This window comes from Odontesthes bonariensis, chromosome 21 (genome assembly GCF_027942865.1).
Source record: "Odontesthes bonariensis isolate fOdoBon6 chromosome 21, fOdoBon6.hap1, whole genome shotgun sequence".
Taxonomy (NCBI): Eukaryota; Metazoa; Chordata; class Actinopteri; order Atheriniformes; family Atherinopsidae; genus Odontesthes; species Odontesthes bonariensis.
The window spans coordinates 15,246,376-15,259,772 of NC_134526.1; the positions used below are offsets into that span (position 1 = coordinate 15,246,376).

At 41.0% G+C, this 13,397-nt stretch overlaps 1 protein-coding gene across 1 annotated transcript; it reads right to left on the reverse strand.

Annotated features, from left to right (window-relative positions):
• Positions 1–149: 149 nt before the first annotated feature.
• ccnf (cyclin F) lies at positions 150–11,530 on the reverse strand. The gene is made up of 17 exons (XM_075453835.1): positions 11,317–11,530; positions 9,948–10,102; positions 9,703–9,809; positions 9,539–9,606; positions 9,176–9,372; positions 8,736–8,789; positions 8,259–8,363; positions 8,070–8,147; positions 7,447–7,601; positions 6,937–7,101; positions 6,628–6,751; positions 6,335–6,515; positions 6,112–6,199; positions 3,273–3,372; positions 2,994–3,130; positions 2,289–2,467; positions 150–2,027 (listed from the first exon to the last, which is right to left on the reverse strand). The coding sequence occupies exons 1-17, from the start codon at positions 11,327–11,329 to the stop codon at positions 1,576–1,578; spliced, it is 2,358 nt and encodes a 785-aa protein (XP_075309950.1). The 5' UTR covers positions 11,330–11,530; the 3' UTR covers positions 150–1,575.
• Between the last annotated feature and the right edge of the window lie 1,867 nt (positions 11,531–13,397).

A 13,397-nucleotide genomic window follows, 5' to 3' on the forward strand; every position in this document is an offset into this window, starting at 1 on the left:
GCACGAGGTAACCAATAAACTGCAGTGTGTATTGCTAATGGGCAACAATGATTCAAACTAGATCTAATTACACTGTGCATCCGTGTGCTGGCAAAGCATTAAGAGAAACAGCAAAAACAAAAGCGGGAAGACATTTTTTTTCCTTCTTCTTTAATTTGAACTCAATACAAAAAAAATACATATTCACATCATGACCTTTAACAAAACACTGTAGAAAAATTTGTGACAAAGAAAACTGCCTTTTTGGAATGAAGCAAAAACTTTTTCAAGTAGTAGTGGCATGTTCTTTGCCTCCCCCCATTTATACATACAGCATTATGTACATTTGAATAACACAGGAGATAAGCAGTAACGGTTCTAAATGTATTTACAGTCAGTCACAGTCATTGTGTATTCTGTATCCTGAATCAGGTGAACAGTACTTTGAAAACCCTCTTAAAGTAATCAGTTTCCTCTAGTGTCTCAACTGTGTTTGAGAAAGACAAGCACAACCATTAAAAAAAAATAATAAAAAAAATATCTTTAATTGCATTTGTGATGCCAAATGTGCTCGACCTAATTCATATGGAAGGAAGAGTAAAAACCTATCAGCATGTTAGAGTGTCACGTTGCATTGTATGCCTAAATACATTCGAGCTGAATATTTATGACTGCACTACCAAAATTTGGATAGTACACTGAGGGTTGTACAAGCCTCATCCAGCTTGTGATGCTTGATTTTGCTTCAATGTCAGCACATCTCAGTGATTAAGTTGCCATCTATGTGGAGTTCCTGATCTGATTAGAGTGCAGCGCATCAACAAAAGCATTTATCAACAGCACGACTAGAGTATAACTGGACTATAGTTGATGCAGACTACTAAATTGCTCATTTCACAGCCTTTTCTTTTCAAGCAGATGCCCCTGAAAACACAAATGGCACTACAGTACCTTTGGCAAACATATTCAAATGACAAAACTGAACAAGAAGAATTACAACAATCATATTTGTTTAGGCTTCAGTTGCAGACACGTTCATCAAATAGATGACAGTAGTCACCTTTTGATAAAAATGCTCCCAATACAAGATTGATTCTTGTACAGACAGTACACATCAGAGACCATCATACCCAAAACAGACACTAAAACATGACGGCTATGTCTTCAAATAACAACGGACACTTTTTCCCCTGAACAAATGAATCCATTAGGTTTGATTTCTTGCACAAATATCTAATGTGATCTGAGATAGGTTGTTGTCGCGGGCTGTAAAACAAGTGAAATGGTAGCTATTGTACCAGGCTCCTGAGCAAAGTCATTTTCCAGTGGTTTCAGAGTTGACTGTGAGTCTGTTTGTGGGAGGTATTCTCATTGTGCCATGTCTGTAAACATGTAAATGAAATGTAACGTGATAGAAAGGCAAGTCTCTGGGTAATTTGTATGCATGTGTGTTTTCCCTTCCTCATCTTAGGCCAAAAGTCTTTGATCTCCCAGCAGTTGACTGACTGGTCACTGGCAAAGGGAACGTTGAGAACAAAAAAAAAGTGCTGGAGGTTAGAAACTGAACAGCCCAAGGTCGTTTTAAAGAACCACCGTCTACAAGCTCAGAAACCCTGCATTAGCAGAATACTCTTCTCCATCCAAATCCTCTTCTTGCCTTTCCACCTCACCTCCACTATGAGCTGCTATATTTTTCCTTTTCACTTGTTTAGTGCAGGTGCCTCGGGGCCTCTGCATGGGCACCAAGAGGCGGAAGCCAGGCTGGGCATTAGCCGAGGCTCCACCCACAGAGGTGGTGAAGGTCTTGAATGTGCAAGGCATGAGGGAGGAGGAGGAGCATGTGGATGAGGGGCTAACACTCTGGACGGACGAATATCCCGAACTATTAAGGTTTGGAGATGAGGAGAGCGCTTCTTGGCCTTGGCAATCCTTGTTGACCTCACCCTCTGCTTCACAGAAGCTGTCTTCATCACTGGACAGAGCTCGGCAGTGCTGAAGTCTGGCGTCTGCATCAGTCAGTGGGTGTAGTTTGATGGATATCATAGAGGCTACAGAAAGAAAGGTGACAAGGTTAAATAATAAAAATAACATGGCTATTTTTAAATCACTCCACATTTAACGTTCATTTATATGCTCATCTATAGAGGTGGACAATACAACTGCTGTGTAATTTCTAGTGCAATGTCCCAACGAAAGAGAAGCTCCTGCATAATTCTCCTCCTCCGCATATAGATTAGTTCATTTGTATGCATTACCTTCAAGCCCACTGGTATTCCCACTGGAATGAATATGCCCAGCACCTTACTCACCTTCACCATCTTTATCTCCCTCGCTGTCTTCCTCGTGGTCCCCCTCATAACCAGAACAGGAGGAGTCCAGACTCCAGTCCAGGATGTCCCCGAGCAACATCTCCTCCTGGTTGGACAGCTCTGCTGTGGGCGTGGCCACAAAGCTGCCTCTGTGGGCTTGCATGCCGTCATCGCGTCTCCTTAAGGGGCAGAGGGTTACAGTGAGTCCCAGGAGCACCTCACAGATGGCCAAAAGAAAAAAAACACCTCTTGGACAAAGATGGTTCACAAGTCTGTGTCATGACACACAGGCGATGATGAGAACCGCCATGGGTAGTGGTCATTTACCTGTCAGTGAGTTTATATCTTTCACAGGTGACCCAACATTATAGTTTTACGTGCAATATGTGTTGCCAAGTTAAACAACATAAATGATCATTGTTTTAGGTACCGTTGTGTATTGGAGCTTTAGTTGTCCCTTTCCCTGGTTCAGTTATCTGAAATCATTTAACTGCTCATGTGGGCTACAAGGAGCAAATTTCACCCCAATCATACTTGTAATCCCCATAGAAAATAAATATGAAATCACCGACATACTAACATATTTAGCTTGATTTTCACACAACTGTCTGGATGAATTCACCAAATTCTAGCTATTGGAGTGGATACATTTTTCATATCACCCTGCCATTACACTGAGCACCTCTGCGTTGGTAGCTGGCGTACCTCTTGTTGGTGCTTGATGGAGATGCCAGGAAGGTGTGTATGTCAGCTGGTTGACCGGCAGTAGGGCTGGGAGGCTCCATCTGAGGTTCAACTTCAGGAATCTCCAAGATCTGACAGAGCTCTTTAAAACCGATCACCTGGCAGAGGCCATAAGGTACAATTAATGACGAGTTAGATTCAGGAAAAAGAAAGAAAGACTTACTTTGAAACCAAAGCAGTGAATCACAACCTTTTCTATACATTGAAGAAAAAAAGAAATAAAAGAAGTGAAATGAATACCTTTTCTCTACTGATTTGTTGGTAGGCCTCATCTTCAAACCTTTGCTTAACACCAGTAAGAGAGACGTGCCGGTAATCTTTGGGAATATCTTGACTGAAACTGAAAAAAGAGTGAGAGGGAAACAGAGAGAGAAAAGGAGAACTGAGTTGGATCCTCTTTGCTTGCTGCGACGCTATAATCAACTCTCGGGGACAAATCTTGTTACATGTCCATTTGAGAATTGCAGTTTGTCGATACAACACTCACCTCCCAAAGTGACTCACTCTGGGGCACGTTTCTGTGACACTGTTGGCGGTTCACTAATGATTACACACCCACCCCACTCCCACATCAACGAATGCTTCCTACTGTATTTATCACACTGCAGGTCTCCCTCCTCCACATTTACTTTAAAACCCTAATGGTCATCCATTTTCTTGGTAACCAGATGTTTTTAACGTCCTAAATTGAATTAATGCGGGCATGCTGAAAGCAGCCAGACACATCACCAATCAATTCCTGTTATCTCTTTTCACGGTGGAGAGAAGGGTGAGGTGGTAGCCATGTGAGTCACTGTGTAGCAACAAACCAGAAAATAGACTGGTGCATTTCCAGAGCCATTTTATGGACCTTTATGGATATTGTTCATTTAGGTCTCAACTCCAGATAAGCTGTTGTGCATTCAATAGACAGCTGAATAGATTAAGCAAATCATCAATGATATTGATATTACATCTCTAGAGATTAGTTTCTTTTAATACAGTCAATATTTTGGGTTATCAAACAGAGCTGTTTTCATTATAGGCCAAAGGCAAGGCAAGGCAAGGCAAGGCATCTTTATTTATATAGCGCATTTCATACCACAGGCAACTCAATGTGCTTTACATAAAGACAAGGCATTTAAAAGAACAGCATAAAGCAGCATAAAAACAAGCAATTTAAAGAGGAAAAAAAATAGAATAAAAATTAAAGCAATCAAAGAAGAGGGGAAAAAGAAAGATATAAACTCAACCATAAGCACACCGAAAGAGAAATGTTTTTAACCTGGATTTAAAAGTGCTTACAGTTGTGGCTGATTTCAGTTCTGCTGGTAGTTTGTTCCAGTTGTGTGCAGCATAACAGCTAAAAGCTGCTTCACCGTGTCTAGTTTGAACTCTGGGCTCCACTATCTGACCTGAGTCAGCAGATCTCAGAGCTCTACTGGGTTTATACTCTGCTAGCATGTCATTCATGTATTCTGGACCTAAATCATTCCGTGATTTGTAGACGAGCAGCAGAACTTTAAAATCTATTCTGTATCTGACCGGGAGCCAATGTAAAGACTTGAGAACTGGGGTGATGTGATGTGATCTCTTTGTTCTGGTTAAAACTCGGGCTGCAGCGTTCTGAATGAGCTGCAGCTGCTTGAGACTCTTTTGGGGGAGTCCAGTCAGAAGACCGTTACAGTAGGCAAGTCTGCTGGAGATGAAAGCATGAATCAGCTTCTCCTGATCTGTTTGGGACATGAAACCCTTAATTCTGGATATGTTCTTAAGTTGATAAAAGGCTGATTTGGTGACTGATTTGATATGATAGTTGAAGGTCAGGTCTGAGTCTATCAGCACGCCGAGGTTCCGGACTTGGTCTTTAGTTTCTAGAGACAGTGACTCAAGGTGTTTACTGACAGCAAACCTCTTCTCTTTGTTGCCAAACACAATGACCTCAGTTTTTTCTTGATTTAACTGAAGGAAATTTTGGTTCATCCACTTTTTGACTTGCTCTAAGCAGTCGCACAATGACTCTATAGGACTGCAGTCATCTGGAGACAGTGCGAGATATATCTGTGTGTCATCTGCATAGCTGTGGTAGTTGACTTTAGAGTTCTTCAGAATTTGACCCAGAGGCAGCATGTATAGAGTGAACAGAAGGGGTCCAAGAACTGACCCCAATATGTCCCCCATACTAAACACATGAAACCAAGGCCAGACACTCCTGTTAAAGGGATAGTTTGCCTCTTTTGACACGAAGCTGTATGACATCCCATACCAACAATATCGTTTATGAACATTGTCTTACCCCCCGCTGCGTCCCGTGAGCCGAGTTCCAGCCTCGTTTTGGCGTTGACGAAGGTAGTCCGGCTAGTTTGCTAGGGTCCCGAAAGTAAAGCGCTTTGCTTCTCAAAACAATATGCGTTCAAAAGAGACTGCGTGCTGTGCAGACCGAAGCGCAGACCGAGCAGTCCCCTGCTTCCGAGCAGCAAACACCGTAACAGGCGCGGCTGTCGGCAGGTGGCAGCATGCAGTGATACGAAGGGAGAGAAAATAGCGCCAAACGATTGGTCTGACTTTTTCCTGGAGAACGAATTTGTGATGCAAATATATTACTCTTTTGAATGCATATTGTTTTGAGAAGCAAAACGCTTTATTTTTAAGCCCGAGCCAATTAGCAGGACTACCTTCGTCAACGCCAAAACGAGGCTGGAACTCATCTCACAGGACACAGCAGGGGGTAAGAAAATGGTCATGCACGATACTGCTACTATGGGATGTCATACACCTTCATGTCAAAAGAGGCGAACTATCCCTTTAAATACACAAGTATAGATGCATTTTTAACTAACAACCTGTTCATTTAACATGATTTAAATCATCCAATTCTGATCAGCAGAAACAGCCACTTCCTTTAAGTCGACAAGTGGTTATAAGTCCTCAAAATGTTGCCAAAAGCAATATAGTGAGCTCATCAAAGCTAATAAAAGGTATCAGTAGTCAATGCACTTAGTCTGAAGGTATTATGACAAACTAGTTAAGGGTGCAATTTCATTGCTTGGCTACCAATCCAATCGAAAATATACACACACATACACAATGAGAAGCTTACCACTTGACATAAAGCAGCACACAAAGGGGAACAAGGTCTTGCTTGGAAAACCCTGTGTAGTCAGCTAACAAGGTGGGCCAGACGGGACCTGTGGAGAAGGAGAGCACAGACATAAGTCAAGACGAACATAAACTTCATACCCAAATATAACAATAAATTCCCTGCGTTTGAAAACCTTGAGTGGGATGTTGCATGTGTTGCATGAGCGTGTGAGTTGTATTACCATAGTGATGTAGTGCTCGTGTGAGCAGCAGCGCAGCACAGGCCATTTTAGCGGGAGGTGGTGTGGCGAGAGTGGAGTAGAGCAGCGACAGCTCGCAGATGTAGCTGAACATGTGAGAGGTACGCCTCTCCAGAGGGAGCAGAAAGAGCAGCACATCCCCGTAGTCCAGCAGCGTGGGGCTCTGTGGATAGTGAAGAAAATTAATGCAATAAATCCCTCCTTGCACGAGAATGAAAGATCATTCAATAGTACTTGGATATTCTGTTTTTCATGAGGCTAGTTGCTGTCCTTACCCTGATCTTTCCCTCCAAAACAGACACAACCTCTCCCATCATTCGGACCAGGTCCTCATATTTGTAGGTGTTGTCTGTGAGCCAAACAGCCTCACGTATGGTCAAGATTTCTTTACTGATATAGCTGAAAAAGAAATTAACCAAACATTATCAGTTTGGTATAAGGGCCTCGAAAGGTACACTTTGAGGATGATTTATTTTTTTTATTTTTATTAAGCTCAAACTACATATAAAATGTGCCTTAAAAGTAAAGAAAAGCTTTGAATTATACAAAGACCACAGAGGATCTTGGGATGTGGGCATCCTCACCGTGTGCAAACAACCATGCAGGCAATTCCTAACAACTGAAGGCGAGCCTTGGGAACAGAGCGCAGTGCCAGGTAGCGGTCCACACAGCCCACTGTCACATGTAACGTCAGGCTGGAGAAGTCTTTCATGGTGGTCACCTCTACCAGCCAGTCAACAAGAATGTACCTTAAGACAGACAAGGAGGGATGTAAAAATGTTAAGTTCTATGCATGAAAAATGAATGAATGATCACGTCTAGAATATTGAAAATAGATGAAATTGATTTAAATGTAATGTGCTAGACTGACATGAGATCGTAAAACCTATTAATGACATTTTAATCACCCTTTAATTAGCAAACTTGTGCTATTGTTCTTTTTCATCTTCAGCAATGTCATTACAGAGAGAGCAAAGATGATCAAAACACAGTGAGTCACCACAATGACTAACAGATCTATTCGATTGCATAGGTAGATATCATTCATCAGCAGACTGTAATTATTCCGCAGTGGAGTTCCTGCTGCCATTTACCTCATGGTGTCTTTGATCCCTCTTCTGAGGATGCCCTGAGCACAGCGTTGTGATGCCGGATTAGAGGAACTAAAGAGCTGGGCCACTAAGTCGGAGCACGCCTTGGACTCCAAGCCAAGTGGATTCCCACTGCTGCACACTTTGGCCAGAGACAACTGAGGAAAGAAGGCCAAACATTAAAGAACAAATCTCAGAGTAGTTAAAGAGGGCTTGACAGCTTGTTGAACTGTGCTGCACCAAAAAACAACAATATGGTTGAATACTGCAACAATGTATTGCTGTAATTGCAAAGCTTGTGATTCCGATGAGTCACATCCCAGTGACTCACTGGAGTGAGGAGAAAAAAAAAAAAGATGTGTCAACAACTGTCAAGCCCTCTTGACACAGCATGATAGCACTTCAATGAGAGCTTCTTTGTGGAGTGGGAAATGAAAAACATAAATGAACTAAAACATGGCAGATGAAATGCTGTCAAAAAGACAAAACTCATCACAGTTTTATCTTTCAGCTGTTGCAGTCAAGGGACAAGGGCAATTAGAGCTCCAGATCAACAAAGAAAGCAGTCACAAGACACAAAATAGGAACACATTTATATTGGGTAAGTTAGTGAGTAAATTACACACCTGCGCCTCCCAGCATCCTTTGCCAGCATAGTCCCTGAGGGTTCGCACACACTGGAGGTACCTTCCTGGATCTGCCATCTGAAATTCAAATGCACAAATAAAACATTCATGTCAAAATTGGCCATATTTGTCACTTAAACCTTTAGTCTTGTTTCCAGGAGGGGCACTAAATGAAAGAATCAAACTCACAGCTGCTTTACGACTATGCTCCCACAACAGGTAGGAGCTCTGTAGACAGCCGGCTAGTGATGATTCCTCCAGCATAGATATGGCATCTGAACGTTTCTCATCCTCCTGAATAAGGCAATACAGTTCCAGATGTTCATGACACATTTAATCTGATAAACGTTTTGTTCCTACACCTCCGAGAAAACAGTCCAATACAGCAGTCTGCCGAAACATTGATTTAGCTAAACATGAGAGCAACCAATGTTCCATTCTGTTCAAAAACAAGCACACTGAGGCAAGAAAAACTGTCTGTGACTAAGACAACAATAGGAAAGCTATTATTTTATCTCTGTGCTGCTAACACAGAGATGGATGACAAGCCAGACAGCCCCCTGTGACAGCAGCACACTAATTTACATTTCGATTTTTTTATTAGAGGCTAATAGAAACCGGGCAAACCACACCCGGACAGTCAGATTCAGCTCCACTCTCACTCACCCCGAACAGCAGCAAAACTCTGGCCAAACAGTGCAACAAAGGACCCCGCTTTTCCTGCAGAGAAAGGGAAAAACAAGAGAAACATCAACATACAAAGATATCATTATCTGAACACTTGACATACATTCCAGATTACTACGGTTCTCCTGAATAAGTCTGGAAACATATAAAAACATTTTGATATACCCTGTGGATGTAAATGCTATGCATTATATCTGTGAACTGGGGTTACGGCAGATTACATACAAGAGCTTCATTTTAGGAGCCAAACATAGCTCAGGCCAAAAGAGGGAAAGTGTGTGGAAAAGCGTGTGGAAAAGCAACTTTGATTCACACCAAACTTGTTTTTATGACAGTACATAATCAGTGCAAATCAACTATTCTAAGGTTGCTGAAAAATGGAAGTACTTTTCCTCTGAGCTGGCAGCAGCAGAACCTACCATGTTGTCATCACACTCAGCCTTGAGGCGATTGAACACCACAGCCTTACAGCAGCTGCCAGTGGGAGACCATGGCGGACGGATGAAGACCCATGCGAAGGGATCCGCTTTGGGGGAGCGCAGGCTCTCGGCCAGGCTGAAGAAGTGGGAAGCCTTTCGACCACAGACATCAGCCCGCCCCTCATCACTCAACAATGCTGGAGGCAAAAGAGATGGCAAGAGTGAAGAGCTGTAATCATTTCGTCAATAGGGGTTTTGTCTCTTATGTTTGTCTGATTCCCATTCATCCAGCACGGTCTTTTCAACAGAAATTTACAGTAGAAACAACTAACCAACATAAAGAGGAAAAAGTGTTTAACTTACGTCCTTCATTGTACAAATAAGCAATCCCAAGTTTCACAGCAGCCTCAAAGTTCCCTTTCTCAGCAGCTCTGAGATGAAAAGAGAAATTCAGGATAAATACACTAAAAAAAAAAAAGTATACTTTAGTTAAATTCTTTTCAAAGATTCGACAGAAGGAACTGTACCTTTCAAACAGCCACAAGGTGTTGGGAGATGGCCATGTGTCTCTGAAACTGACCCTGGCCCATACACTGGAGTGGTTATCGACAATGTCCCGCAGCTGAGAATGAACCTGAAGGGGAAGGAGAAAAGAGAGAAAAGAAAAATATATTAATGACAGTGGTCACAAGGTGCAGGACCACATCAAAACTGGTATAATCTGTACCTTTCAACGCACATACATGTCACAGATTATGTAGTGTTTACGCACCGCTCTGACAGACAGTAGGTCCTCCGCAGAGAGACACCGGAGCACATAGAGAACGATCTCCTCAGGTAGAGACAGCAAAGTTAGGGCTGAAGACCGTTTACGGACCCGCTTCCGTGCTGGAACCGTGTAGCATTTTGAACAACGGCAGTGGACAACTAAAAGAAAAAGGAATTGTATCTGAGATATAGCAAATACTTGGGTGTGTTTGAAGAGCAAGCACACGAAATCCCTTTGCATCTTGGTGCAAAGCCGCCAAACTAATTCTCACATGGATGCAAAATGCCTATTTGCTCTACATTAAAAGCAGACCAGTGGCCAGTTTAGTTAGTACGTTAGCAGCTTGTGGATTTTCAATCTAAAGGAGAAGCTGTGGGATGTAAGAAAATACTATTAAATATGAATTCAAATCAGTCAGATGAGGAACAAAAAATCTGGGATTCAGCCACAAACTGAACTAGCCAAGTTTGTGAGAAATAAACTGGAACAGTTATTGATTCATTAACAAATATGATCACAATATAAGCAAAATATTCCCACAATTAAAATAATATTTGGTTGTTGATTGATACAAATTAGCTCAATATTAGATCCACCTCAACCCACTCCAATAAATAGATCCTGCTATTATATTCATGAGTACAAGTGAAAATAGTCTAAAGATATCACAGACACTATGGACATATTTCTCTAATAAGTACTTGTAGGACATTGCTTTGTGATACAGATGATGAAGTAATAATTCAAATACAAGAGTTTAACTACTAAGAGAATACTTTCACAGTTCAGTATTAGCAGTTCTACTACTAGCCTAAAGCTTGCGGCTCATTCCTCTTCCAATTAAAATGACTAACATAAGACACTCCCAAGTAGTCTACTCAAAACCTCTGACTGAATGTGAAAATGTTTCAAATAGCAGATCACCTCGGTAGCATTAATCAATCATACAATGCTGAATTATTGCTGCATTAAGAGAAATTCAACGACTGTAACATCGGTATATGAAGGGGAGCAGTCAAACCAAGTGAGCGCCCAAATTTCCCTCCCGTGGTTCAATAAAAGTAGCGTTAAGTAACGACCAGGTTTATTAATAAGATTACACTTACGAATTTAGTTTTAACCACCGCAAATGATACAGTTAAAATTCAAGGAGGGGGCAGGTTTTAGCATCAAAATACTTGTCAGTTTCACCAAACGTTACAGTGACCTCCAGTAGGAATCCATCACTACTTCAGTTAACGTTTCAGCCGACTAGTTGCTAGTTACTAGCGCAAACTCTATGGCTAGTAATAAAAAAGTACTTTGAAATATATTAAATAATCCGCATGCTATTGGTAAGAAAATGTATAGTTTTAAAAAAAAAACTACTTACCACCCGCTTTCATTGCAAGTAGTGATCTGTTCTTAAGTATCGATGCCTCTAAATACAGCACTGGGCAGCGATTTAAACGTTGCAACGCTACAAGCTAATATTACACACATGCAAAATTGTAGATTTTTTTTTTACCGGACTACAAAATATACAGTGTTACAGTGTCTATTGTGTTGGAGTAGTTGGTTAATATCTATACAAGTTCTTCTCTCTCTCGTCTGAATTCAAATTCAAGCACGCGTCCAAACATGGACCCGCCCCGAAAATACTCTAGGACCGCCCGCGCTCACTGTTTAAACTCTATATTCAATCTGATTGGTGAAGAGTGATGACGCCCACCCACAACAAAAGCATCTGATGATTGGACAGTGTGAAGAAGGATGACACCAATTGGCTAAACGTTGTAAACTATATGAATGTCAGAAGCTCATTGGACAACGTAACGCCATTTCGAAGTACGCGCTCGCCAGTAAACGTAAATGATTGGGTAACCTGTTTATGATGAGCAGCCACATATCCACCTTCTTAAAGGGAACTGTGGGAAATGTAGTTGGACTAAAAAAAAAAAATGCAGTTTAAATGTCCCTTATTTAAAGGGACAGGTGTGCAGTAACCGTCACCAGCAGAGGGAAGATATTTTGCCAAGTCAGAGCACAGTAAAGTGCTTCGAACTAGATCTTATCATACATACTTCCTCTGAGCATTCCTCAGATACCAAATGTTATTAATGTTGCTTGTGAGAACAAATGTATTGTTGAACTTCTAACTGTTAAGGTCAATAGATTTGTCTATATAAGTAATGTTTGTAAAGATCCTAGTAAGGACAACATTAGGTTATTATTTGAATTTCCCCCACGGGGGATGATTAAAGTTTTTTGTTTTTTTTCTATTTCTATTCTATTCACAATGTGTCTCAGTAGAAGTCAGAAATCATTATGATGGTTACCTTGTCCTCTTGCATGTCTCTCATACACATGCATAATAAACTTAATTTAACATGTGAACGAGTAGAAATTTAAATGAATAAAGCAAGAGTTTTGATTTGGCCGGTGAAGCAGCTACCTTTGAGGAAAGTGCATGATTAAGCCCTTTGTGTTGGATCTTCACTGAGAATAAAGAGACGGCTCTCTAAGCTGAATATTGTCCACTTGATTGCTAGTCTTTTGAAGTACAATGAATTGAACAACATTTGTTCATTTCAGGCTCTCAATATGATCTGCACATCACCTGTCCATTCAACCTCATCATTTCAAGCTAAACGCATCATTATCTCTACCACTCAATAGTTGCATCTGATCAGAGCATTAGAAAAGTATTTTGTTTTTGCCAAAGCAAAAACTCAATACTCATAGTCATTCTTCTATAAATGTAACTTACTTATGTGTGGTGGTGAATAGATACAACACATTTATTTTACTTTCTTCGCCCCTCAATGAGGCACATGACTCTTGCTCTAGTTAACACTGGAGGTGAAGTGGGATCAAATTAGCTTGTAGCTGATTGACCTCAGTCGTTGCAAGGGCTGTGACATCCTCAACTTGATGCTCTGTTCCCATAGAAACTCCAACTAATCTCAACCACTTTCTCTGTAAAAACAAAAATAACGAGGGACTAGAAACGACAATTATTAAAGAAATAAAACTAAAAACAACAAGAGGGCTATAATTTCTTTACCTGAGCATCTATTTGTATCATTTTAATAAAAAGAGATGTCATATGAGAGAGAGTAAATCTGAACTGAGAAGAATATGGGAGAATGGTGTTGTTAAGACCTGAGTGGTTTCATTTCTATGGGCTGCACTGTTGGAGAAAAGCTTTCTTTAAAGAGCAAAAGTTCCCTTTTGGAAGTGTAAAATGTCTTTTGTTCATCCAGACATAATAAAAGCTGATCCTCAATTAGTTTATGTGACAGTGTTATGGTAGCCAATTATTACCCAATCCAATTACATCCAATACTTTGTCGGTACATTTGTTTGTATTACAATACATGAATGTTAAGAGCATTTTGCTTTTTGATTTGACTGTCTGGCCAAGCGCATGTAATCTTTGTCTACAGACCTGGAATGTAACTCCATCCCACC

Coding starts and splice junctions, on each gene's coding strand:
- ccnf (XM_075453835.1), bottom strand. Junction 9,607..9,702: donor ACCTTGTGGCTGTTTGAAAG/GTACAGTTCCTT, acceptor TTTTCATCTCAG/AGCTGCTGAGAAAGGGAACT. Junction 9,373..9,538: donor TTATTTGTACAATGAAGGAC/GTAAGTTAAACA, acceptor TTTTGCCTCCAG/CATTGTTGAGTGATGAGGGG.